At 36.4% G+C, this 24839-nt stretch overlaps 1 protein-coding gene across 3 annotated transcripts in view; it reads right to left on the reverse strand.

Annotated features, from left to right (window-relative positions):
* The window catches only part of CEP57L1 (centrosomal protein 57kDa-like 1), a 65061-nt gene that overhangs the window by 9477 nt on the left and 30745 nt on the right, over nt 1-24839 (reverse strand). For 2 of the 3 annotated variants that reach the window (XM_008577248.1, XM_008577247.1), the window contains exons 2-6: nt 9315-9407; nt 6536-6698; nt 5003-5182; nt 3720-3841; nt 350-466 (exon numbers count right to left, since the gene is read on the reverse strand). In XM_008577248.1, coding sequence (XP_008575470.1) covers nt 350-466; nt 3720-3841; nt 5003-5182; nt 6536-6695 — 579 coding nt within the window. In that variant the 5' untranslated portion in view covers nt 6696-6698; nt 9315-9407. The remainder of the gene's footprint in view (nt 1-349; nt 467-3719; nt 3842-5002; nt 5183-6535; nt 6699-9314; nt 9408-24839) is intronic. The other variant, XM_008577249.1, reaches the window with a different exon arrangement.

A 24839-nucleotide genomic window follows, 5' to 3' on the forward strand; every position in this document is an offset into this window, starting at 1 on the left:
GCCCGGTACGGGGGCGACACTGAGGGTTGCGATCCGTTGCCGGACACAGAAAAAGACAAAAAAATATATATATATTCTTTAGGTAAATTATCTGACAAATAAAAATGTCCTATTTTAGAAGAAGTCAAAATTACAATTTCACATCAAAAGGCAGGCTCATTCTTGCAGTGACAGAACACATTAACTTTTAATCTCTACAAGCAGGAATTCATATCTGGATTACTAAAAGTAGTAAACAAAGTTTCATAAATCTAAGATTTACTGTACATTCACATATAATGCCAATTATACTTTACACTAAAGATTTATTCCTGGCTTGATCACTTCAAAGAAACAAGTGTAATCTTACTTCAGCAGTTTTCTGAGTTGTTGTCAGTCTAAAACACTCTTTTTCTAAGACATCAAGCTTTTCAAGTTTTGCATGAAGCTTCATCTGATCTTGTTCTTTTTCCCTTTGAAGCTGCGCCTTGGAAAGGATAAAAAAACAAACTCTGAACTTGGCAAGTGATGCCAGTGGATCAAGAATAATACAATATCTAACAATTCAAAACACAAAATAAGTCTGTCAAAAGAAACATGTATATACATGTACATACTTCAGGTGCTTACAAGCAAAAAACCAGAAAACCAAATACTTTCAAGGAGCAAATATAATGTGCAATAAAAGATGTGCTACATGAGGGTACTTCAAAAAGTTGATGGAAATATTTGAATTATCTTTCAATTCTATTGTTCTACAAACTTTTTGATGTACCCTCATATTAGTATCCTATATGCATCTTTATACGAAAATTTTACTAAGGAAACCATCATTAGCAAAACCTATATTAAATAAACAAGGTGTTATTCACAAGGTGACCAATCGTACTCATTGACTTACCCTCTCTCTAACCTCAAAAAGCAGCTATCGGAGGAATAAAGCATTAAGAGAACACGGAGAAAAGGAAAGTTACACCTATACATATGCATATCTATATACTATTTTGTAATGGTATTTATTACTGCGCCAACGCAAGTTATTAACAATAGGGGTAACTGTGAGGGAGCGGGGAACCCTGTACTATCTGCTCGATTTTCTATAGACTTTCTAAAACAACTTTATCTTTTGTCTTTTTTTTTTTCCGTGTCCGGCAACGGATCGCAACCCTCAGTGTTGCCCCCGTACCGGACCGGGGACCGGCAACGGGATTGCAACCCTTGGTGTTGCTCCCGCGCCTCGCTCAGCCAGTGAGCGGGAACCGGTCTGTATGTGGGATCCGAACCCTCGGGCGGGAGCACCGCCGCGCTTCCCAAGCGGCGCACTATCCAGTGCGCCACCGGGCCGGCCCCTAAAACAACTTTAAAAGATAAATTCTATTAATTAAAACAAAAACAATAAAACCACCACCAATAAACAAAGCCTTAGTGACTCTAACATTTTTATGTTTGTTTGGTGGCTGGCCAGTATGGGGATCTGAACCTGTGACTTTGGTGTCATAAGGCTGTGCTCTAACCAACTGAGCTAACCAGCCAGCCAACTCTAACATTTAATTGGAGTCCCAGAAGAAAAGGAGAGGGAGGTAGGACAAAATAATTACTTGAAATATAATGGCTAAAACTGTTCCAAATTTAATAAAAAACACTTGACAGATTCAAGAATCTCAAAAATGCCAGGCAGAATAAAGAAAACCACACTTTTAGGTACATCATTATCAAATTGTTGAAAACCAGTGATAAAGGGAAAATCCTAAAAGCAGACTGAGAAATGATGATACATTTATGCACAGTATTATTTGGTACTTTTACCCTTTTGCAAGACAATGTAAGGATATTAGAACACTTTATATTACATTTACTCCTTCCTAATGTATAAGCTATTGTTCTGATGAATTTTCATCCTTTATATGTATATTTAAACCATGTAAAGCATTATTATTGTTTTATAAAATATTCACCTAGATTTATCCACATATTTACTACTTTCATTGTTCTTCACTCCTTCCTACATCTCTGACCTTCCAGGGAAGATAATTTTCCTTCTGTCTGAATAATGTCCTTTAGTGTTCCCTTTAGAGGATTTTCTGAGGCTTATAATGTCTTTACTTCATCTTTATTTCTGAAGGATATTTCCCCCAAATACAGAATTCTAGATTAGTAGTTATTTTCTTTTAATACTTTATCAGTTCATTGTCTTCTGGGTTCAGTACTTTCAGTTGAGAAGTCAGCTAACATTTTAATTGTTGTCTCTTTGGATTTTTGTCTCTCTTTTTCTGGCAGCTTTTAAGATTTCATTTTTGTTTTATTACTTATTTTGTTATTAGGTATGTATGTATAGCTTTATTTATATTTGTCCTGCTTCAGATTTATGGGGCTTCTTGAATCTGTGGTGTGATTTTATTTTTTAAACAGTTTTGGAAAATCCTCAGCCCTATCTCTTCAAATATTCCTTCTGCCCCATTCTCCTTCTCCTTTGTTTTCAAAACTCAAATTAAACATAAGTTAGATCTTTTCACTCTAAAATTATGCCTCCTCCTCTCTTTTCTGAATTTATTATCATGTTGTCTCTTCACTGATCTGGAGGGTTTCTTCTTCCAGTTCACTGATTCTGTCTTCTAATCTGTTGTTAGATCCATCCATTAAGTTCTAAATTTCAGTTATTATATTTTTTTCAGTCCTATAAGTTTTATTTGGTTCTTTCTCAAATATGTTTTGCCATTTTATGGTTTCCAATGCTCTACTGAAAGTTTTGATCCTGTCTTTCATTTTCTTGATTGTAGCAAGCATAATTATTTTAAAGTCAGTGTTCTATAGAGCCACTGCCCAGCTGCAGGTAACTTGTTAGAGAGTTTATATAGTCTATTACATATGCTGTTTCTTGTTCATAGAGTCTTATCTTCTGCTTGGTTATCTCTGACTGAAAGATGCTTACTGTGTTGAAGAATGTTTTTAGAAATAATTTGAGGTCTCTGGGAACATTAGTGATCCACCTGGATCCCTTCAATCCAATTTCAGGGACTGAGGTTTTCCGGGCTATCCTGATAATATGAAGCAGGACTGGAATCTGGGTTGTTTTCCTTTTTGTTCACCCTTGCAAAGCATTCAGCACAAAAGATTTACTAGGGTTCCTACTCTTGGTAGACCCTGGACTTTAACTTCCTTAGCCCCAAAAGGATGGCTGTCAAAGGCATTATTTAGCCTCTCTCCACTGCCTCTTCTGGGATCAGGAATGCCCTCAGAACGGATGAACCTGAAATGTTAGGCTGAACCCTTTGGATTTAAGTCTGAACACAGATTTTGAATTGGTGACTTAGCCCCAAAAGGATGGCTGTCAAAGGCATTATTTAGCCTCTCTCCACTGCCTCTTCTGGAATCAGGAATGCCCTCAGAAGGGATGAACCTGAAATGTTAGGCTGAACCCTTTGGATTTAAGTCTGAACACAGATTTTGAATTGGTGATTTTTTTCATCACCTTGTCAGTTCTCTAATGCCTTTGTGTATTTTTCTTTTCCGTTTTTTCTTTCTTTTGTATTATACTGTCCAATTTTTATTGTTTTTTGGGGATTTTTTTCCCCCATACAAGGGTTGGTATAAATGGCCTAGTCTGCCATTACTATAAGTGGAAATAGTCTATATCCAGCTTTATATTCTACTTTACCTAAGGGGAAATTTTCCCACGATATTAAATATTCTTCAAAAACATATTAAATTATATAATTATTCCTTATAGAAAATATGCTTACCTGTTGTTCTAGGATCATATTCTTTTCTCGCTCTACATTGAGAACCATTCTCTTCGTATACTCTAGTTGCTTCTCTAGAAGAGTACAACGAGACTGGGCTGAGCTTAGCTGTATACTTATATCTATGAAAAAGAAAAAATAATGAGTAAATTAGTTGGTTATCACATAGATCAGAGATTTGGTTATCATAAGAAATGCATTATGTGAATTCAATTAAGAGCTAAAAGTTCAAGGCCTCTTTTGGCTCTAAGTACTGACTCTCCCAGAGTTATGAACATACATTTTATTAATATCTCATTAATTATATATACCTGGTTTAACACTGTTGCCCTCTAAAAACCCAGAGGGCATACTTCTGAAAGAGGAGGATGTCAGTGACTTGTGGGATGATAAATATCCTGGTTGTACCTGGGAAATAATACCATCTGGAAAAACAGAGGATGTAAAGTCTCTTATCAATGTGTTTCTTCTCTTTCAGGAAACTCAGGTATATGCATTCTACCACTCCCATCTTCCTCTGCTCTTGACTTCTGACAGCACAGCTAATTCCACAGGGGTAAGCAACCCATTTCTATTCATTTATCTTTTTATTTTCCTCAAGTCTTTCTCCACTTTTATTCAATTACCTCAGAATTTTTTCTCTTCATTTTTTCATTCTATTTGTAAGTTGAAACACAAACTTGAGCCTTGTTTATAAGGGTAAGTGTAGTGGTACAAGAAAAAAGAAATCCACAAGTTTTGAGGTAAAATTATATAATGAACTTTCATTCTAAATTTCTAAAATCCTTGTATCCAGATGTCCTTTTCATAATTTCCACAGAAACCTCCACCTCCTTGCCTATTTCCTCTAATTAACCTTGTTTTTCTCAAAATTCTCTCACTTGTTCTTATTTTTTTTTATATTGTTTAATTACTAGTGGTGCTTTATATTTCAAATTATAAAAATTAGTGTTAACCAAAAACATAAAACATTTCAAATACATTATGAGTTAAACTAGATTTTGTTGGTTATTCTGAAAATACTCTAATTTCCAAACACACCTTATCTAAAAACTTAATTTTTCCTTTAATCTCAAGAATTTATGAATTGGGATAACAGTTAGACATAATAGAGGTAACTTTAAAGTTACATCCATTTCCCATGAATATCAAAATGTCTGAGAATAAGGTCTCAAGGCTTCAAAAGCAAAGATAATTGACTAAATCTGGTTAGACTGGCTTTATTATTTTTGGATTATAAACTTTGGTAAATCCTCATTTCTGAGAACTACTGCATTTTTTACCTTTTTTCTGTTTTATCAATTCCTCATGTGCCAGATTTCTCTCATTTGTTTCAATCTCCAAGGCCTTTTTATACTGTGCTGCTTCTCTGGAAAGAATGTTCAGGTTATCTTCAGCTTGTGTTCTCTCTAGCTCTAAACGATGAATCTTTTCCTGAAGAGTTTTTAAGGCTAAAATAAGAGCTGTTGAAAAAGAATTTGCTTGATGTTTTAAGTGAAAGGTTTTGAACACTTACAATCATGGTAACATTAAAAAAAAGAGCAGTGTATTTCTGTTAGTGAGCCAGAAAAATGTATGAGCAAATGTATATTCCTCATAAATACGAAAAGTAATGACTAAAACTCTAAAGGGGGACAAATTTTCTCAAACACATATTGCAAAAAACAATGTATCTATAAAGTATTTAGTGATTTCTAGGATAGAGAAAGCTAATAAACACAATTTAAGAATTTTCACAGTTTCTTCCATTGGAAAAAAATTATAAATTTATCTGACATTATGCAAACCATAGGTTATATTTATATAGATTATAAGTAGTACACATCTACTACTGAGACATTTTGTTCAGCTATATTAAATCTTCGTGATTCAAATAAGTTCAGAGTTATACAAATTTCAAATACTATTTTACACTTTCTATTCAGTTTTAACTTCAAACTATAAAACTACAGATGAGTGGAATACAAATATTGTAAGTTAACTTTCATATGGTTTATATCCAATTAGAAAGATGTTTGCTAGAGATTATCATTTGGTTTTTACAAATGAGACAAAGAAATTATATTTATTGCACTTTATATGGTACCTGTAGCTGGCTCATTGACTTGAACTATTATTTCTTGTGGTTTACTACAAAAGCTAGTAATGGCAACTATTATTATAGAATATTAAAAACAAACGTAATAATCAGCATCTTAGAAAGTAATTCGTATGGCATAAGGTATGCCTGGAGTCATAAATGTTTACCCAATTCCATTTTAAGATACTCCTAAGTTTATATTTTAAAAGTAATATTGTCTTAGAAAGTAATTCGTATGGCATAAGGTATGCCTGGAGTCATAAATGTTTACCCAATTCCGTTTTAAGATACTCCTAAGTTTATATTTTAAAAGTAATATTAGTATTTTGTAGTTACTCCAATATACTGACTTCCTAAAGGATTTTCAAGAATAATTTTGGATACACACAATTTCTGAATCTTTGAATAAGACACAACTCCACTTAGTTTACTAGCATTCTAATCACCTATTTTCAAAGGATTCTAAATCTGATCTTTTATTCTTCAAAGAGTATTTTCTATTTTCTAATGATATTTTTATGATAAACCTGTGATATGTGTCCAGTTGGTGATATTAATCTTCGTCTTATAGCTGAAGAAGCCAAAATAAAAAATGTTAAGTAATTTGTCTAAGATCATAGAACAGAATCAAAATTAGGAGTTTTAAGATTAGTTAAATACACAATCATATTATTTTCTACACGAAAATAAGTTTCTATAACATACTTTGTACCATAAGATTTTATATTAGCATTACCTTGGCTATTTGGGCTATGAAGCATTTTAGGAGAGATAACTTCTGAGTTCACAGGGTGGCAGTTCTGAGATGATTCGTGTTGGGTGAATGATGGAACAAACACTCTTTCTGGAGGTTTAAGATAACTTCCTACTATACTATGCATTAATTCAGTATCCATTATCTGTAGAGAATAAATGAATGATATAGTATAGCATCATTCCTTCATATTTGATGGATAAAAATATTATACAAAATTCAGCTGAAACTATAATGTAACAACATAATCACATACTGTGGAAAAGTATCTTCATAAACTTGATTATCACAAATTCAACTATAATAACATCAGCAATAAAAGAAAGAAAAATGACTATTTACTATGTAAATACTATGGACAATTCTGCCTTATTTTCCATAAGCATATACCCTGGAGTAAGCATGGCATGAGTGATGTGTATTTGCTAGTTGAGTTGCTGATAAGTACTATGGACCTATCATAGTCTGAGCACCTCTCCACAGTGTGACTCTAGGGTTTAAAGAGAAAGTACGTATTCTTAAAAGATAACACAGCCTTTAAACACAAGCCAGCAATATAATCCAATTCTCTAGGAATGACTGTTGGACTACAATGTGCCAGCTTCCTAAGAGATGTTCAAGGGTAATTTTGGATATATGAAATTTCTGGATCTATTCCTTGAATAAGACAGATCTCCACTTAATGCACTAGCATTCTAATCATGTAGGTTAGAAAGGTTCCAAATCTGAAGACTCTAGAGTTGTCTTACTTTGTTATTCTGTTTTGTTTTTATAGAAGAGACCTTTTAACCATTTTAGCAGGCAATTTTTTGTCTAACTTTTCCAAAACATTTTATTTTCCTTTCTGAAATTAAAGTATTTTAGAAATGTATTCTACCTAATAGCTTCTAGTCAGAATTAATTAAATTAATTCATAACCACATTGGAAGACACAAAGTAATAACTGTTCACACACACAAAAAACCTCACCAGCACAATTTTAAGCAACAAAGCTTGTTTTAAAATGTAAATCCAAGAATTCCATTACAAAATTAGCCTATTTTGATTTTTGAAAATTATATATTTTTGTGATTTCTCTACCTTCCCAATTCACAAGGCAAAGGCAGGCACCTTCTGTGACTATATTTCCTGGAAGGTTAGGGAACAAACTTCACTTTCTAGGATTTTCTACTTCAGCCATTGCCATAATTAGCTCAGGGCATTCTTATTGGCCTAAATTAGAGGTTATATAGCCTAAGAGCGTTTGCTAAAATACTTGATGCTAATTATTCTTGGGAGGCAACCATATTTTGCTATTGTTATTAACACCAGCTACCATTTACTAATTGCCATAATTAGCTCAGGGCATTCTTATTGGCCTAAATTAGAGGTTATATAGCCTAAGAGGGTTTGCTAAAATACTTGATGCTAATTATTCTTGGGAGGCAACCATATTTTGCTATTGTTATTAACACCAGCTACCATTTACTAATCATTTCTCCATCTTTCCAAGTTGTTGCTGCTCAGACACTGTTTGTTTCTTATGGGACACTGTATCTATCTAAGGTGTTGTTCCCTCAAAAAACAAGAGATCAAAGTTAATCACAGTGACTTCACTATTAAGTGGACATACAGCTCCAAAGAACATAAGTTCCAAAGATGGTTGTACATCTTTAGAGAGTAGGTGGCTGAAGGTTTCCTAAGAACATTGGAGCTACTCAAGACATATGATTCAATTTTCAGCTCTGGGTGGGTTCCTTCAATAATGGAAAGAATGAAATTTTGCCATTAGTTGCTATACACTGAAGGCCTTGGGAGGACTCTGCTTCCTCTGACTCAGTATAATATTATTTTACAAATTGGATTTTGCATCAATTAAAAAACTGGTTCAAATTTGAGGTTTTTAGTGTATATGAAATAATGACTACTCAGAAGATTGCTGATAAATTAAAAATTAGACTAAACTTTATTTAAATTAAACGTGTAAACATATATTAAAGTGGGCATACACAGAGTAGGATGAAAATAAGGTGAAGAAAAAGAAAGGAGACAAAAGAAATGAGAGAAGACGAATTAGGCTATGACATAGAGTTCAGGGGTCCTCATTATAACTAGGGTCTTGGCTTAACCCTTACAATCTGGTCCTATTGTTTACTGTTGTAAACAAGTGCATAAGCATATTTACATAAATAATTTAGACATCCTGGGTGAAAACTCACTCTGAAGAAAGATGAAACAAGTATGTGTGGATTGAATGTTCCCCCCAAACTTAATCCCAACTGTGATAGTGTTAAGAGGGTAGGAAATCCTATTACAGAATTGAAAGATGGAGCCTTGAAGAGATGATTAGATTATGAGGACCAAGCCCTAGTAAATGGATTAATCCATTGATGGTTTGAGGGTGGTCATCGGCATGGTTCTGGTAGTTTTAAAAGGAGAGCCAGTGAGGAGGTTAGGTACTCTCTCTCTCTCTTTGAGGGTGGTCATCGGCATGGTTCTGGTAGTTTTAAAAGGAGAGCCAGTGAGGAGGTTAGGCACTCTCTCTCTCTCTCTCGCTCTGCTCTTGCCATATTTGCCATGTGATACCCTGAGTTGCTGTAGTCACCACCAGGAAAAGGCCCTCACCAGATGTGTTCCATGGACTTTGGACTTCCCAGCCTCAGAAACTGTAAGCAATCAATACTGTTTCTTTACAAATTACCCAGTTAGGTATTTCTGTTATAAGCAACAGAAACAGACTAATACAAACTACAAAAAGCTTGATTCAAAATCAAAGTCTTACTTGGTTGAGGGGAGGAAGAGTGATTCTGCGTAGAGTATGGTGGTGGTCATCTAATTCATCTCTGACCTAGTTCCATGGACTCGTAAGTGGATCCTGGGAAGGGAGACAGTTGTAAGTAAAAATAGAGAAATGTTTCACCAATATCTCTATAAAAGATTGAGGCATTAGGTCCCTGCTTTGTATAAAATATCACATTCTAACAGAAGGGAAAGCTGTCTGAGACCACTAACACAGTTTTGGCCCCTTGAAGGTTTTGATACATTGGTAGTATTACCCAGCAATAGAGAGAGAGAGCAGCTAGAAGGAACACATTCATGGGAGTATATGAGAGAAATTTCCAGAGAGAAATTTCTGAGCATACAGAGAGGTATTTAAGCCCCTATCTCCAAGGATTCTGGTATGTCTGATATGGGGCCTAGCTGTAGGTAATTGAAAGTCCTCAGAAATTCTTGTGGAACATTTTACAGGTTTTTGCAAGTGGGGGCAAAAGGCCGTGAAATGCAGACCTCATTGTATCAAGCCTGGTAAAGCCTAGGGAAACTCAGATTATGCCTGGAACCATTCTTAATAGCTTGTGAACAACCAGGAGATTGCCCATTGACTCCATGGTCTATAAAATTAAGATACCTTCACTGGCAGCAAATAGGGAGCCACTGCATTAAAAAACTGTCCCCCCCCCAAAAGTATGTTCTAGACACATATACTTTACTGCAAAGCATTTTCACTTGTTCTGGAAGAAAACACTTATTCCAAACTGGTCCTTTTTAACAACCAATGTCTACTCCTGTTGTGCTGTGCCACCATCTTTGCGTAATCCCATAGGACTATTAGGGAGAGATGACATTGGGAGGCTGTCAGAGATACTACAGTGGGTTCTTGCAGAGGGAGAATCTCTGTTTCCTATACTGCAAATTCTTCCAAGTTTGAAGTTTTCCTTAGAGAAACTGGAAAAAGATCAACAGATCTGTTTCTTTCATCTGTTTTTTCTTTGTTTATGCACCTATGTTAATTTATCTTAAGATCAAACACAGTAAAGGTTGGGATAAGCCTATTTTATTTTTTAATGCATAGTACTTTAAAAAGTACTATTACAACCGATTATGATAATTTGTGGTTGAGGAACTTATCTTACATATGCCATATAATAATACAACCTGTTATTTATAATACGAGTATACAATAACTAAAATGTTAAGATAGTGATATAAAAACCAACTGGTCAATGGAAACTAGTAAATAAAAGAACTTAACATAAATACTTCAGTAGGATTCAACAAATGGTTCATTTGTTGATCGTTCAATACATGATATTAAAAAACATGGGAAAAAATCCAGTTAAGCCTTTATTTCACACTGTACATCAACACAAATTTCAGTTACATTACAAAGTCAAATTTTTAACAACTTTAAAAAATTGGCTTAAAAAATCAGTTACTAGTTAAATAATCTTAGAGTGGGTAAGATGTTTTATGTTTAAAAGCAAAAGGGAAAATAGGGGAAGATACAAAAGCTACATTAAAATTAATACTACAACATACAAAATTACAAAAAATATTGAAAGGCAAAAGACAAGCAGGAGAAAATATTTGCAATGAAGGACAAAGGATTAATATAGTTAATATAGAAAGAGCTTTTATAAATCAGAAGAAAAATACTAACACCATAATATGGCAATAATAACACCAATATATGGCATAAAAATGGCAATGATTATAAACCACCAATTTACAGAAGAATATAGCAAATAACAATAAATCTTAGTAATAATCAGTGAAAAGCCATTACGTCCAGATTCAAAAGTAAAGCCTTTGGAGTTAGACTTCAGTTCAAATCCTAAATCTGCCACTTAACAAGCAGATAGCCAGTCTAACTAGCGTGAGATGATATCTCAATGTGGTTTTGATTACACTGCCCTGATGATTAGTGATATTGAGAATTTTTCATATACCTGTTGGTCATTTGTATGTCTTCTTTTGAGAAATGTCTATTCAGCTCCCTTGCCTATTTTTTAATTGGGTTTTTTTTTTTTTTTTTTACTACTGAGTTGTTTCAATTCCTTTTGTATTCTGAATATTAGCCCCTTGTCGGATGAATAAGTTGCAAATATTTTCTCCCATTCCACAGATTGTCTCTTTGCTCTGTTGACTCCTTTGCTGTGCAGAAGCTTTTTTGTTTGATAAAATCCCATTTGTTTATTTTTGCTATTGTTGCCTAAGCTTTTGAGGTCTTATTCATCAAATCTTGGCTCAGTTCTATGTCTGAGAGTGTCTCCTCTGTGTTTTCTTATAGAAGTTTTATAGTTTCAGGTCTTACATTTAAGTCTTTAATTCGAGTTGATTCTTGTATATGGTGAGAAATAAAGTTCTAGTTTCATTCTTCTACACATGGATATACATTTCCCAGCATCACTTATTGAAGTGGCTCTCCATTCCCCAATGTATGTTTTTGGCACCATTGTCAAAGATCAGTTGTCTATAAGTATGTGGATTTATTTCTGGGTTCTCTATTCTATCCCATTGATCCAGTGTCTGTTTTTACACCAGTACCATGCTGTTTTGGTTACTATCACTTTGTAGTATATTCTGTAGTCAGGTAGTATAATGCCACCTGCTTTATTCTTTTTGTTCAGGATTGCTTTGGCTATTCAGGGTTCTTTGTTGTTCCATATGAATGTTAGGATTGTTTTTTCTATTTCTTTGAAGAATGTCATTGGCATTTTGATAGGGATTGCATTGAATCTGTAAATCACTTTGGGTAGTACAGCCATTTTCACACTAATTCTTCCAATCCATGACCATGGAATGTCTTTCCATTTTTTGTGTGTACTCTTTTAATTTCTTTCATCAGTGTTTTGTAGTTTTCATTGTAGAGCTCTTTCAGCTCCATGGTTAAATTTATTCCTAGGTACTTTATTTGGTAGCTATTGTAAATGGGATTGCTTTTTTGATTTTTTTCCTGCTAGTTCATTGTTTGAGTATATAAACACTACATTTTTGTACTGATTTTGTATCCTGCAACTTTACTGAATTGTTTATTAGTTCTAAGAGTTTTTTGGTAGAGTCTTTAGGTTTTTTTTACATATAAGATCATGTCATCTGCAATAAGGGACAATTTGACTTTGTCTTCTCCAATTTCAGTGCCCTTTATTCCTTTCTCTTGTCTAAATGCTTTGGCTAGAACTTCTGGTACTATGTTAAATAGGCGTGGTGAGAGAGTGGGCATCCTTGTTTTGTTCCTGTTCTTAGAAGAAAGCTTTCAACTTTTCCCCATTCAGGATGATGTTAGCTGTGGGTTTGTCATATATGGCTTTTATTGTGTTGAGATACTTTCCTTTTATACCTAATTTGTTAAGAGTCCTTATCATGAAGGGATGTTGAATTTTATCAAAAACTTTAATTTATTCAGATGACCATATGGCTTTTGTCCTTCACTTTGTTCATGTGATGTATCACATTTATTGACTTGCATATGTTGAACCATCCTTGCATCCCTGGGATGAATCCCACTTGATCATGGTGTATAACCTTTTGGATGTGCTGTTGGATTCCATTTGCTAGTACTTTGTTGAGAATTTTTACATCTAAGTTCATCAGGGATATTGGCCTGTAGTTTTCTTTTTTTGTTGTCTTTGTTTGGTTTTGGTATCAGGGTGATGCTGGCCTCATAGAATGAGTTTGGGGAAATACCTCTGCTTTGATTTTTAGGAATAGTTTGATGAGAATTGGTAATGTATCTTCTCTAAAAGTTTGATAGAATTGAGCAGTGAAGCCACCAGGTTCTCTGCTGAAGTGAAGCTGTCTTCTCTGTTGGAAGATAGCTGATTACTGATTCAATCTCATTATTGGTTTATTCAGGTTCTCTGTTTCTTCTTGGATCAGTCTTGGTAGGGTGTATATGTCCAGAAATTTATTCATTTCCTCTATATTTTCAAATTTGTTGGCAGATAGTTGTTCATAATAGTCTCTAATGATTCTTTGTATTTCTGTGAAATCAGTTGTAATGTCTCCTTTTTCATTTCTGATTTTTGTTATTTGGGTCTTCTCTTTTCTTGGTTAGTCTAGCTAATGGTCTATTAATTTTATCTTCCCCCAAAAAGCAACATTTTGTTTTGCCAATCTTCTGTATCATTTTTTTTTTGGGGGGGGGTCTCTATTTCATTTAGTTCTGCTCTAATCTTATCATTTCTTTCTGTCTACTAATTTTGGGGTTGATTTGTGGCCTAACATGTGGTCTATCCTGAAAAATGATCCATGTGCTGATGAGAAGAATGTATATTCTGTAGCTGTTAGATGAAATGTTCTGTGAATGTCTGTCAAGTTCTAATGGTCTCAAGTGTAGTTTAAATCCAATGATTTTTTGTCTAGATGACCTGTCCAATGCTGAAAGGAGTGTTGAAGTCCCCAACTATTATTGTATTGGGGTCTATCTCTCCCTTTAGAGCAAATGATATTTGCTTTATATACCTGAGTGCTCTGATGTTGGATGCATATATATTTGTGATCGTTATATCTCCTTGCTGAATTGATCCCTTTATCATTATATAATGTCCTTTGTCTCTTTATAGTTTTTGGTTAAAGTCTATTTTATCCAATATAAGTATAACTATTCCTGGTCATTTTTGGTTTCCATTTCCAAGGAATATCTTTTTCCTTTCCTTCACTATTAGTTTATGTGTGTCTTTACCGGTGAAGTGAGTTTCTTGCAGGCAGCATATAGTTGGGTCTAGTTTTTCATCCATTCAGCCATTCATTATCTTTTAAGTGGGGAATTTAATCCATTTATATTCAGGGTTGTTAATGAAAGGTATTGCCTTTCTTATGCCATTTTATTAATTTTTAATGGTTGCCTTATATACCTTTTGTTCTTTTCTTCTTATTGTTTGTCTTTTCTGTTTGCTGTTATTTTGTAGTGATAAGGTACAGTTTCTTTCTCTTTCTCATTTGTGTATCTGCTCTACTGTGGGTTTTATTCATTCTCATGTATTCACGATGGTAGCTATAGCTCTTTTGATTACAGATGTAGGACTCCTTTGAGGATTTCTCTTGTAGGGCAAGTTTTGTGGTAGTGAATTCCTGTGGTTTTTGTTTGGGAAAGACACTATTTTTCCTTCATTTGTGAATGATAGTTTTGCTGGGTACAGTATTCTTGGCTGGCAGTTTTTTTCTTTTAGCATTTTGAATATATTATCCCACTCTCTCCTAACCTGTAAGATTTCTATTGAGAACCCTGCTGTTAGTCTGATGGAGATTCCCTTATAGGTGACTTGATACTTTTCTCTAGCTGTCTTTAGAATTCTCTGTTTGCCTTTTACTTTTGACAATTTGGCTGTTGTGTCTCAGGGAGTACTTTGGGGGTTGAATCTGTTTGGTGATCTTTGAACCTCTTGGATCTGGAAGACCGCATCTCTTCTAATACTTGGGAACTTTTCAGCTATTATTTCCTTAAATAGGTTTTCAATATTTTTTCCTTTCTCTTCTTTCAAAACACCAATAATATGGATGTTTGTATGCTTAAGGTTGTCTGATAGATCTTGCAGGCCTTTGTCATTAAAAAAATTATTTTTCTTTCTTTTGGTCCAACTGGGTTAATTCAAAAAGCCTTTCTTCAAGTTCAGAAATTCTTTCGTCCACTTATTCTAGCCTGTTGCTTAAGCTCTCAGTTGTATTTTTTATTTTGTTGAATGAATTCTTTGGTTCCATGATTTCTGCTTGGTTCTTTTTCATAATGTTTATCTCTTTGTCAAATTTCTTCTTCAGGTCTTGGAATGTTTTTTTTATTTTATTGTGATTTCTATCTATATTTTCTTTCATCTTGTTCTGTTTCCTTAAGATTATTGTCTGGAATTCCTTTTCAAGCATTTCACAGGTCTCTAGTTGTTTGGGGTTTGGTTCTGGAGAATTGTTGTCTTCCTGTGGGTATCATGTTTCCTTTTTTTTTCATGCTTTTGTGTCTCTGTGCTGATGTTTGGGCATCTGGTGGGGCAGTTGCTTCTTCTAATTTTGGGAGTAGGTTTTTTTTTTTTTTTTTTTTTACTGACTGGCAATGGGATCGCAACCCTCGGTGTTGCGCCCGCACTGCACTCAGCCAGTGAGTGGGAACCGGCCTCCACATGGGATCCGAACCCTCGGCAGGAGCGCCGCTGCGCTCCCAAGCAGCGCACTCTCCAGTGCGCCACCAGGCCGGTCCATGGAGTAGTTTTTGAAGGAACAGATTATTTCCTTAGAAACATTCTATATTGAAAGTTAGGTTGGGAGTTTTAGGTTTGGTTATGGGTGAGTGCAGTAGTGTAGTCTTCATGTGACTGCTTTGGTTGTATTCAATCTTGGAGTTGTGGGTGCCTTTACGGCCTAGGTGGTGGGGCCCTCAGTAGTTTCTTGTTGGGGTGGGTGACACTGGGTAGGTTTATGGTTTTTGTGGCTGTGGGCACAATGGACTGTGTGCAGCCAGGACTGCATGCACCCAGGAGGGTCTGGTACACTCCCTGCACTCTCTGCTAGGGTGGGAGGCTCCGGAAGTCTCCCAAGTTGGTTGGGTCTCTTTGCTCCAGGGAGAGGTGGGCAGACTTTCTAAAACTTCCCCTTTGGAGTAGGTGGATCTAGGAAAGTTTACCAGAGATGTGTGGGACTGCACACACCCTGGAGGAGCAAGCACGCTTCCCGTACCTTCTGTGCTGGGGTGGGAGGCTCTGGTGGGCTCCCAGAGTTGGGTGGTGGGTCTCTGCGTTCCTGGGGGAGGTTGGCAGCCTTTCCAAAACTTCCCCTCTGGAGTTGGTGGATCTAGGCAAGTTACCAGAGACACATCAGACTGTATGCACCTGAGAGTGGCCAGTGTGCTCCCCACACCCTCTCTGCTGGGGTGAGAAGCTCTGACAGGCTTGCCAGAGTTGGGATGGTCTCTGTGTCTCAGGGTGATGTAAGTAGCTTTCTAAGCCTTCCCTGCTAAAATGGGTGGATCCAGTTGAGCCCATTGGTGTACCCAGGAATTGCTGATGTGCTCCTTTTAGCTTCTCAGCTGGAGTGGTAGGCTTTGGTGGGCTAGCCAGAGCCAGGTGGGACTCTGTTTCCCCTAGAGAGTTGGGTGGGTGCCACACTGAGGAGGGCAAGGCCAGTTATAGGTGTGCCCACTCAGTTAGCTCTCAGGCTCTGGAGAGTGCAGGTGCTGGCTCCCTCTGTCTCGGGAGTGGCCTCTCCATTGCTCTGGACTGCCTATTCCTGGGGGTGTAAGGCAACTCACAGACTCAAGTGCTGGGGTCTTTATGTGCTGAGGGCACCCTTGGGCTGTGGAAATGCCAGGGCTATTGGGTCCCTGGGCAAGTTGCACTCTAGTGGCTCAGATACCAATCTGGTGACTTCCAGTGGCAGGCTGGAACTGAGGAGGGTGGGGGGGCTTTAGCATGCATTCCGCTTCTGGAAAAATGCGATCATGTGGGCTCCTAGAAGCTCCCCATGCTGGGCTCACAAGGGTTGCACGGTTACCTTATAGCTTGAATTGCAGGCGTCTACAGTGGAAGTGCCGACTGATTCACCTCCACCCTCGGCCTACCTTTTTCTAGCAGTGCAGAGTCTCTCCAGTCTACATGCCAGTCTTGGTTGGTGGTCAGGTGTTTCCCATCTTTCTATGTGGCCATCTGGAGTTTCCAAATCCTCACTATTTTGCTGGATTCTGGCATTTTCTCCCAGACACTGTATTCTATGGGCGACTATCCACTTTTTGTTTTGGACTTTCTTTGCATTAGAGGAAAGGGCTGGCTGCCTCTAGTCAGCCATCTTGACATCTCCCAAAGCCAGTATTTAAAGCACTTTTCTTCAGAGAAGATTTCTATTTGTTTTTGTGACATTCTTGGGGCACGTGAAATCCAAAGCACCATTAAATTAAACTTTTACATTGAGGTTTTTTTGGCATGTGAATTCCAATGTCAAACCCCCAAAAGCAGAGGATTGTGATGAAGATTTCTCAGGAAAGATTCTTTTTGTCTACTCTAGTAAAGCCAGGGATGAGACAGGCAGTGTCATGCTGAAGAGCAGATTATTTTCCTAAATTATCTACAGGAGGCTTCACCCTTTGAAGATCCCAGTTTTAAATTTAAATCCAAATCTATTACTCAAAACACCCAAGCTCAGACTTCTTCTGTCCCATGCAAACAGGGGTACCTCCTTAAAGCCCAGGTTCTGGGCCATGATGGATCAGAAGATGCCCTCGGGGGTAAAAGGAGGTCTAGGGCTCATTTATTCCTATGGAATTAGGCTTTCCCATTATTTACAGCCTCATGTTTTCCCCTTACTTTGCTGCCAACTCAGCCATGCTCTATAAAAAGATTTTTTTAAGGCATTTTATACAACATTTTTAATGTGTTTTTTTAACCAGGAAAAGTTTCTTTGAACATTTAATTTGCCATACTGCTTAAAACAATATACTGCAATAGCTTTAGACATATTTTAGAGATACCAACTGCTCTAGACAAACCAGTTTTAGATGCACACATAGAATATTTATTCTAGAGAAAAAAGAGTTAACATATTTCATTCCAGCTATAGTTCTCAAAGCTACTCCATACTGCGTTCTTCAATCACAGTTAAGTGAATATATCTGGTTAGCCACTAACTAAATAGAGTTCACTAGCAGTATTCAGATAATAGAGTATGTAGTAAACAATCTGTAGCCTGAAAATAAGAAAAAGTATCAGAACCTAATTAACATACTTAAAGCACACTATATATTCAACTTTAAAAAATATTCAATGACTTTATAGAAATACCCATAATAACTATTAAATTCCAGAAATTCAGAAGCAGTTTAAGTATTAACATTTCAATGACTATCATGTAAAATGTATTAATAGTAGCAGCAAATCTTACATTTAATATACTGATCTTTTGACATTCAGATTGATCCATTTAACATTAACTTTAAAAATAGCCCTTGCTGGATTTGAAAAATTATCATTTTGCAGTCATCACCATAAGGACTGATTTAGGCAAGAAGTATTAAAGGATACTAAATCATGGAGTGGGGTGGGGATTTTGATGAGGAGCAGGATATTTGCATGGTCCTAAAGTATCTGCCCCATAGACTGCTTATAAGATGCAAGGAAAAAATAGTGACTATATAGTAGAAAAACCAAACAAGACTTTGGTAGGATGATTAAGATTAACATCACCTATGACAGATGGATAGATGGATATCATGTGCCTCTGGATATGAAACCCTGAGAAGGACATAACATGACTTATGCAGTATTCTGGCCAGGAATGCATAACCTGAATCTCATGGTGAGGAAACATCATATAAGCCCCAAATGAAAAACATTCTATTTAGGGGCTGGCCCGGTGGCGCACTGCTACAGTGCGCCGCTTGGGAGCGCGGTGGCGCTCCCACCGAGGGTTCGGATCCCACATACAGACCAGTTCCCGCTCAGTGGCTGAGCGAGGTGCGGGCGCAACACCGAGGGTTGCGATCCCGTTGCCGGTCCCGGTCCGGTACGGGCGCGACACTGAGGGTTGCGATCCATAGCCGGTCACGAAAAAAGACAAAAAGGAAAAAAAAAAAAAAAAAAGAAAAACATTCTATTTAAAAAAAGGGGGGGGGGCGCCACTGTTTTCTTCAAAAATGTCAATGTCATAAAAGACAATCACATTTCTGGATATATATACAGAAGAATTGAAAGCAGGATCTTGAAGAGATGTTTTTATACCTATATTCATAGCAGCACTATTCACAATAGCCAAAAGGGGTAAGCAACCCAAATGTCCATTGACAGATGAATGGATAAACAAAATGTAGTAAACAGATACAGTGTAATATTTAAAAGGAAGGAAATTCTGATACATGCTACAATACTGATGAACCTTGAGGATATTATGCTAAGTAAAATAAACCATCACAATTTGATAGGACCGATACTGTATCATTCCACTTATATGAGGTATCTAAAGTAGTCAATCACATAGAAACAGAAAGTAAAATGGTGGTTGCAGGGAAGGAGTGAATGAGAGTTATAGTTCAGTTTTGCCATATGAAAGTTTTAGAGATTGGTTGCATAACAATATATGGTAGGGGAGACAAGCATGTTAAAAACAAACATTCAATGGTTTCAGTTCCATAATGAAAGCATGAGTGCCAGAGTGCCATGGGAACACAAAAGGGAGATTAACTCTTCCCGACGGATGGAGAGATAAGTAAAGTCAGAAATAATGTGGAATTATGAACAGTTTGAAAGAGGAGTTTGAGTAAATATAGCAGACTGAACATATACACTGACTTCTGCTTTCTCTTAGAAACCCACTAAAATAATACTAAAACAAATTTTAAAGAAAGATTAAACCCGCAAAAGCAAAGAGATCAGAAACGGTAACAACAGACTTTGGAAAATGGAAAACAGATGTATGAGTAGACATAGGCTTAGCTAATGCAAGAAGGCAGACAGACTCCTAACCCAAATAAGAAAAGTCACTTTTAAATTTACCCTGCAGAATCGCTGAATGGCTCAGGAATTAGTGCACCTCTGTAAGCAGTAGCCAAGATAGGGTTGAAAACTAGTGAACAGGTTGAAAGTTTAACATAGAAGTAAATTATATGTCCAAATATCCTCCTCCTCTTTATGCACATCTGAGATGCTTTACTCTCATCTGAGAAGATCGAAATTTTTTTTGTTTTTTTTTTTTTTTCTCGTAAGAGAAAATTATTATAGAGTATCTCTGGATTGGGGGACACTTGGCACAGTTGAGGGTAGAGTATCAGACTGAAGGCAGGAAGATTCAGTTCCTAGAATGTTCACAGTCTACATTCCCAAGCAGAGATGAGAAGATCCTTGTAGGGAAAATACAGGAAAATGGTCAGGGCCCCTCAGATGTTCAGAACCTTGCCAAGCATTTGCTGAAAATATCCACGTGCACCCAGGTGTTCCTTGGTTATTGTCTAATGTAACTGCACATGTGCACCCAGGGGTCCTGGGTTATGGACTTTAGTATAAAGTATGAGCGGCTCTGATCCACAGGGCCCCCTGCCCCTGGGATGTCCCTGGGGGGGCCACAGGGAGGCCACTACTGCTGCTGGAGGCTGTTGCTGCCAGTGCCCCTGGGATGTCCCAGAGGCCACCGCTGCTGCTGCTTCTGCTGCTACTGCTGCTGCTGCTGCTGCTACCGCTGAGGACTGAGCTTGTGTTGTCTGCCAATGGCTCCCGGGATCTTTCCCAATTACCTAGTGTGGACCTGCGTGTGAGGGGTCTGGTAACCCAGTCTATACAATGAGTTTGAGGGATCTGAGCCCTAGCTCTGACTATACAAATGGAAACTTAATATAACTAAAATAATGAAACATTTTGGCTTTAGTTATGAATTACTGTAACCTGACAACTGGTGTAGTTGTGTAGCTTTACAATCCTTATCTAGGGAATCTTATGAACAGCCCAAGTTATCAAAGGTACTAAATGATAAAACAAACGAAATGTATGTATTTGGAGTTTCCAATCAGTTTGTTAATGGCCTACTCTTAAATATGAGTTGTTTAATGAAGGCTCACCAGACATTGAGGAAAGACATGAAAAACAGAGGCCAAAACAAATAAGAGGTTTAATAAGAACACAAAATTTGGAAATACACAATTAGTGGACTGTAATAACCTGATTGAATTTGACTGGAGCACAGTGAATAAATGTTGGCAGTAAGAGATAGACTGAAAAGGTATGTGATGGCCAAACCACAAAGGATTTGTATATCACTAAGAACCTTGTATTTTATCTGATTAGGCAATGGGGAGCTAATGAAGGATAAAAAGGGGAAAAATACAACTAGGTTTGCACTTCGACAAGTTTATTTACAAGGCCCTGAAGTGGACAGATTGAAGAGGGAAGAAATTATACGCAGAAGGACAAATTAAGAGGTACTGAAGTAATTCAAGTGAGGAAAACATAGGCCTGAAATAAGACTGGGGTAGATGAGATGAATATAAAAGATACTTAGAAGAGACAATCACAAGGACTTAGGAACCAACTAGATATATAAAATGGGGGAAAGGAAAAGCTCAAAAATGCTCTTAAAATTTTCACTTGGGCAAGTGGACAGATGGCAGTGGCTTTAAAGGAAAAAAAGAATAATATAATAGAAGCTACAAGTCTGAGAAAAATAATGACGTCTCTTTTAGACATGTCGAATTTGAGATGCTTATAGACAAAGCACTTCCCAGCAGACAATGAGATATAAATCAGGAGGTTAGGTGAGCAGTCTAGGCTGAATCTAGGGATGCAGATTTGGTTATCAATCACCTAAAGAGAGTGTAAATAAAAGCAATTTTCAGTGCACGCATGCACAAAAGGGGTGGTTGAGATTCACTGCCTCCGTCCATCAGAGCCCTACTATTATCTATTCATTGTGTCCTCCCTCAGATGTGTTGAGGCAAAATTTTAAAAAGTTAACAATCACATATTTAGGAGACAAAAGGGTTGAGCTCAGAATGCTAACATTTAGGAGGCAAATGAAAAAAGAAAAACCCTCAAAGACAATGAACGAGGAGTGATCAGAGAAGTGTGAAAAAAGCAGGAGAAAGTAATAACAATGGACTCAGAGTGGTAACAAGTATTTAGGAGGCAAATGAAAAAAGAAAAACCCTCAAAGACAATGAACGAGGAGTGATCAGAGAAATGTGAAAAAAGCAGGAGAAAGTAATAACAATGGACTCAGAGTGGTAACAAGTAATTACTTAATATCTATGTCTAATGTGCTATGCTCAGCAGAAATATGAAGCACATAGGATATGGCTTCTGCTATCAATCTGACTGAGTTTGCAATATCCCTGCTGAAAAAAGACCAGACACAAGACAATGAGAGGGGGGAAAAATATAGGGGGTGAGTCAACAGTATATCCAGCAAAATTGGTTTGCTTATTTCATACCTATTAATAAATTGTTATTGACTATTCTCCAAACACATTATCTTAAATGAGTTTGAATATAAGAAATATATTATTACATAAATACAACAGCCAGTTTTTCAGAGTACAAAGTAATGCCAATATTTTACAAATACTTTCTAAGTTATAATATAGTATATATAATTGTTCATGTGCAGTTAATTCAATACATGCTAGAAGAGCTACCTAATTTCCAAGAAAACTTATCAAGTGCTGAATTTAATATAACCAAGTTTATGAATGTTTTACCTATTAGTTAGATTTCTCCTTACTAAATTTGTATCCAATAAGTTTAGAACTTAAAATGTCTAAGATTACTTAAATGATTAGACTCCTCATCTTCTTTACCAAGATTTAGTTTGACTATTCAGTTTATGAGAAAATGCTCCTGCTTTAACATAAAGTGAATAAGGAAGAATATAAAATTGTCTAATTATAGTCCACTTTAAAAAGGACAAAAATAGGCATAAATAAAAGACCAAATAAATGTATTAAAATGTTAATAGGTGGACAACAGATTTTCATGTTCTTATTTCTACCTTCCTATACATTCTCTACAATGAACACATTACTTTCATAATGAATAACAAAACTCTACTAAAATAGTTTTTTAACTAGATTTCCACAGAGCTAGAAAACAGCTGGATATGTAGAGTATCAATTACTTATATGGATATCTGTTGGAGGCACTTTGATATTTTCATTTGTAAGTATCTGACGAAGTTTGCATGTTTTGTCCTCCCAAAACTCATGTGGAAATTTGATCCCCAGTGTGGCAGTGTCGGAAACTGAGTCATGGGGGCGAATCCCTCATGAATGAATTAATGCTCTTCCTGGGGAAGGCGGGATTAATGAGTGAGTTCTCGCTCTATTAGTTCCCACCAGTGCTGGTTGTTCAAAAGGCCCTGGCACCTCCCCCTCCCTTGCTTCCTCTTGTCATGTGATGTGTTTGTACCCGCCAGCTGCATGCTGCTTTCCACCATGAAAAGAAGCAGCCTGAGACCTGTGCCAGATGCAGCTGTCCCAGAATTGTAAGCCAAATAAACCTCTTTCCCTTATAAATTACCCAATCTCAGGTATTTCTGTTATAGCAACACAAAATGGACTAATACAGTGTCTCATGCTTCCTATCTCAACATAAACTCAGTGAGGGCAACACGTTTATTTTTTCTGTAAATTTCCACAGTCCAAACTCCTATGTTCTGCAAAGGGGCACTGTATCCTCAGGGCCTAATCTAAAAAATATTTGTAAAATGAATCCCCTGAATTTAATTTGTTACATCAACAACTTTTCTCTACTTCCCTATGCTAATGTTTGTTATGATTGAACCCAACAATTCAGTAAATACTGTCTTCACTTTAAAAAATACCATATGTCATGCTTTGGTATGTACTTTTTGCATACAGTGTTTTAATTTAATAATCATTTTATTTAAGTAAATAATAATTCTTAGGATTTTAAAATATTATGGGTAATATTTCTTCAGGAAGCTCTAACTTTTTTCAAATAAGTGATTTTGAAGGGGGTTTCAACATTCTTACAATATTTATTATATTTATCATAAGTATAAAAGTATACTTACTTCTATTGAACTTAACTCATTTCTAACCATTTCTTTTTTTAGAATGGTTGATGGCAAACTTAATAAATGGAGAAAGTGTTTAGAGACTGGGTCAAAAAATATTAAAAGTTGAGAGAACTAATATTTGTTACTACAGATCCACTTTCTAGGCCTTTACATTTTTTTTCCCTCATAGGTTGGGCATACTCAGAAGTCAGAATTAACAATGGGAGTGTACAGATTAGTCAGGCTGCCCAAAGGGGAAATGAGCTGTTGGACAATGATAAATAACTAAAGCTTACCTATATTTAAGTATCAAAATTTATTTCAAGTAGTTTTAAAAGAAATGTTTCTTTTAACCTACTACTTTGCTTCCATTTAGGTATAGTAAACTCAATACAACTTAATCTTTGGAATGACTTGAGGATATCATCATAGCATTTTGATTATGCATAATGACATTCAGAGACCCACAGTGATGCTTCTTGGACTGTTAAATCCCTCATTGGAAGGAAAGTCCCAGACTGTCATAGATTTTGTTTTCTGTCTTTTCACTTCTTGCTCTCTCCTCCCTTGCTGTCTGCTTATGAAGTGTCTGCTTACTTGCTTTTAGCTGAACACCTTTCTAATTGATTTCTCAATCTATAACAAATAAGAAAAAACAAAGCAATCAAATCTGATTCATTAAACATTACAGGTGAAAATACCATCCCTGGCTGTCCCTGAAGCATGCTAATTATACTACATAGGGTGCTATGAGAACCCAGAGGAGAAACATCTAACTCAGAGTCTGGGGATTTCAGCAACAGCATACCGGAGGAGCTAGTTCGTAAAATAATACGTGAAGAATGAATGACTAGGATTTCACCAGCAAAAGAAAGTGAGAGAATGGGTAGAGGAGCAGATGAAATATACAAGCAGAAGAAATAGCATGGTAATAGTAAAAATGATAGCTCACATTTATTGAACACTTCTTATGATAACTGACTTACTAACAAAAGCTATGAGGCACAATTATTTCCACTACACAGAAGAGGAAACTGTGGCACAGAAAAACTGC

The sequence above is a fragment of the Galeopterus variegatus genome, unplaced genomic scaffold, assembly GCF_000696425.1.
Source record: "Galeopterus variegatus unplaced genomic scaffold, G_variegatus-3.0.2 Scaffold1469, whole genome shotgun sequence".
NCBI classification, from domain to species: Eukaryota; Metazoa; Chordata; class Mammalia; order Dermoptera; family Cynocephalidae; genus Galeopterus; species Galeopterus variegatus.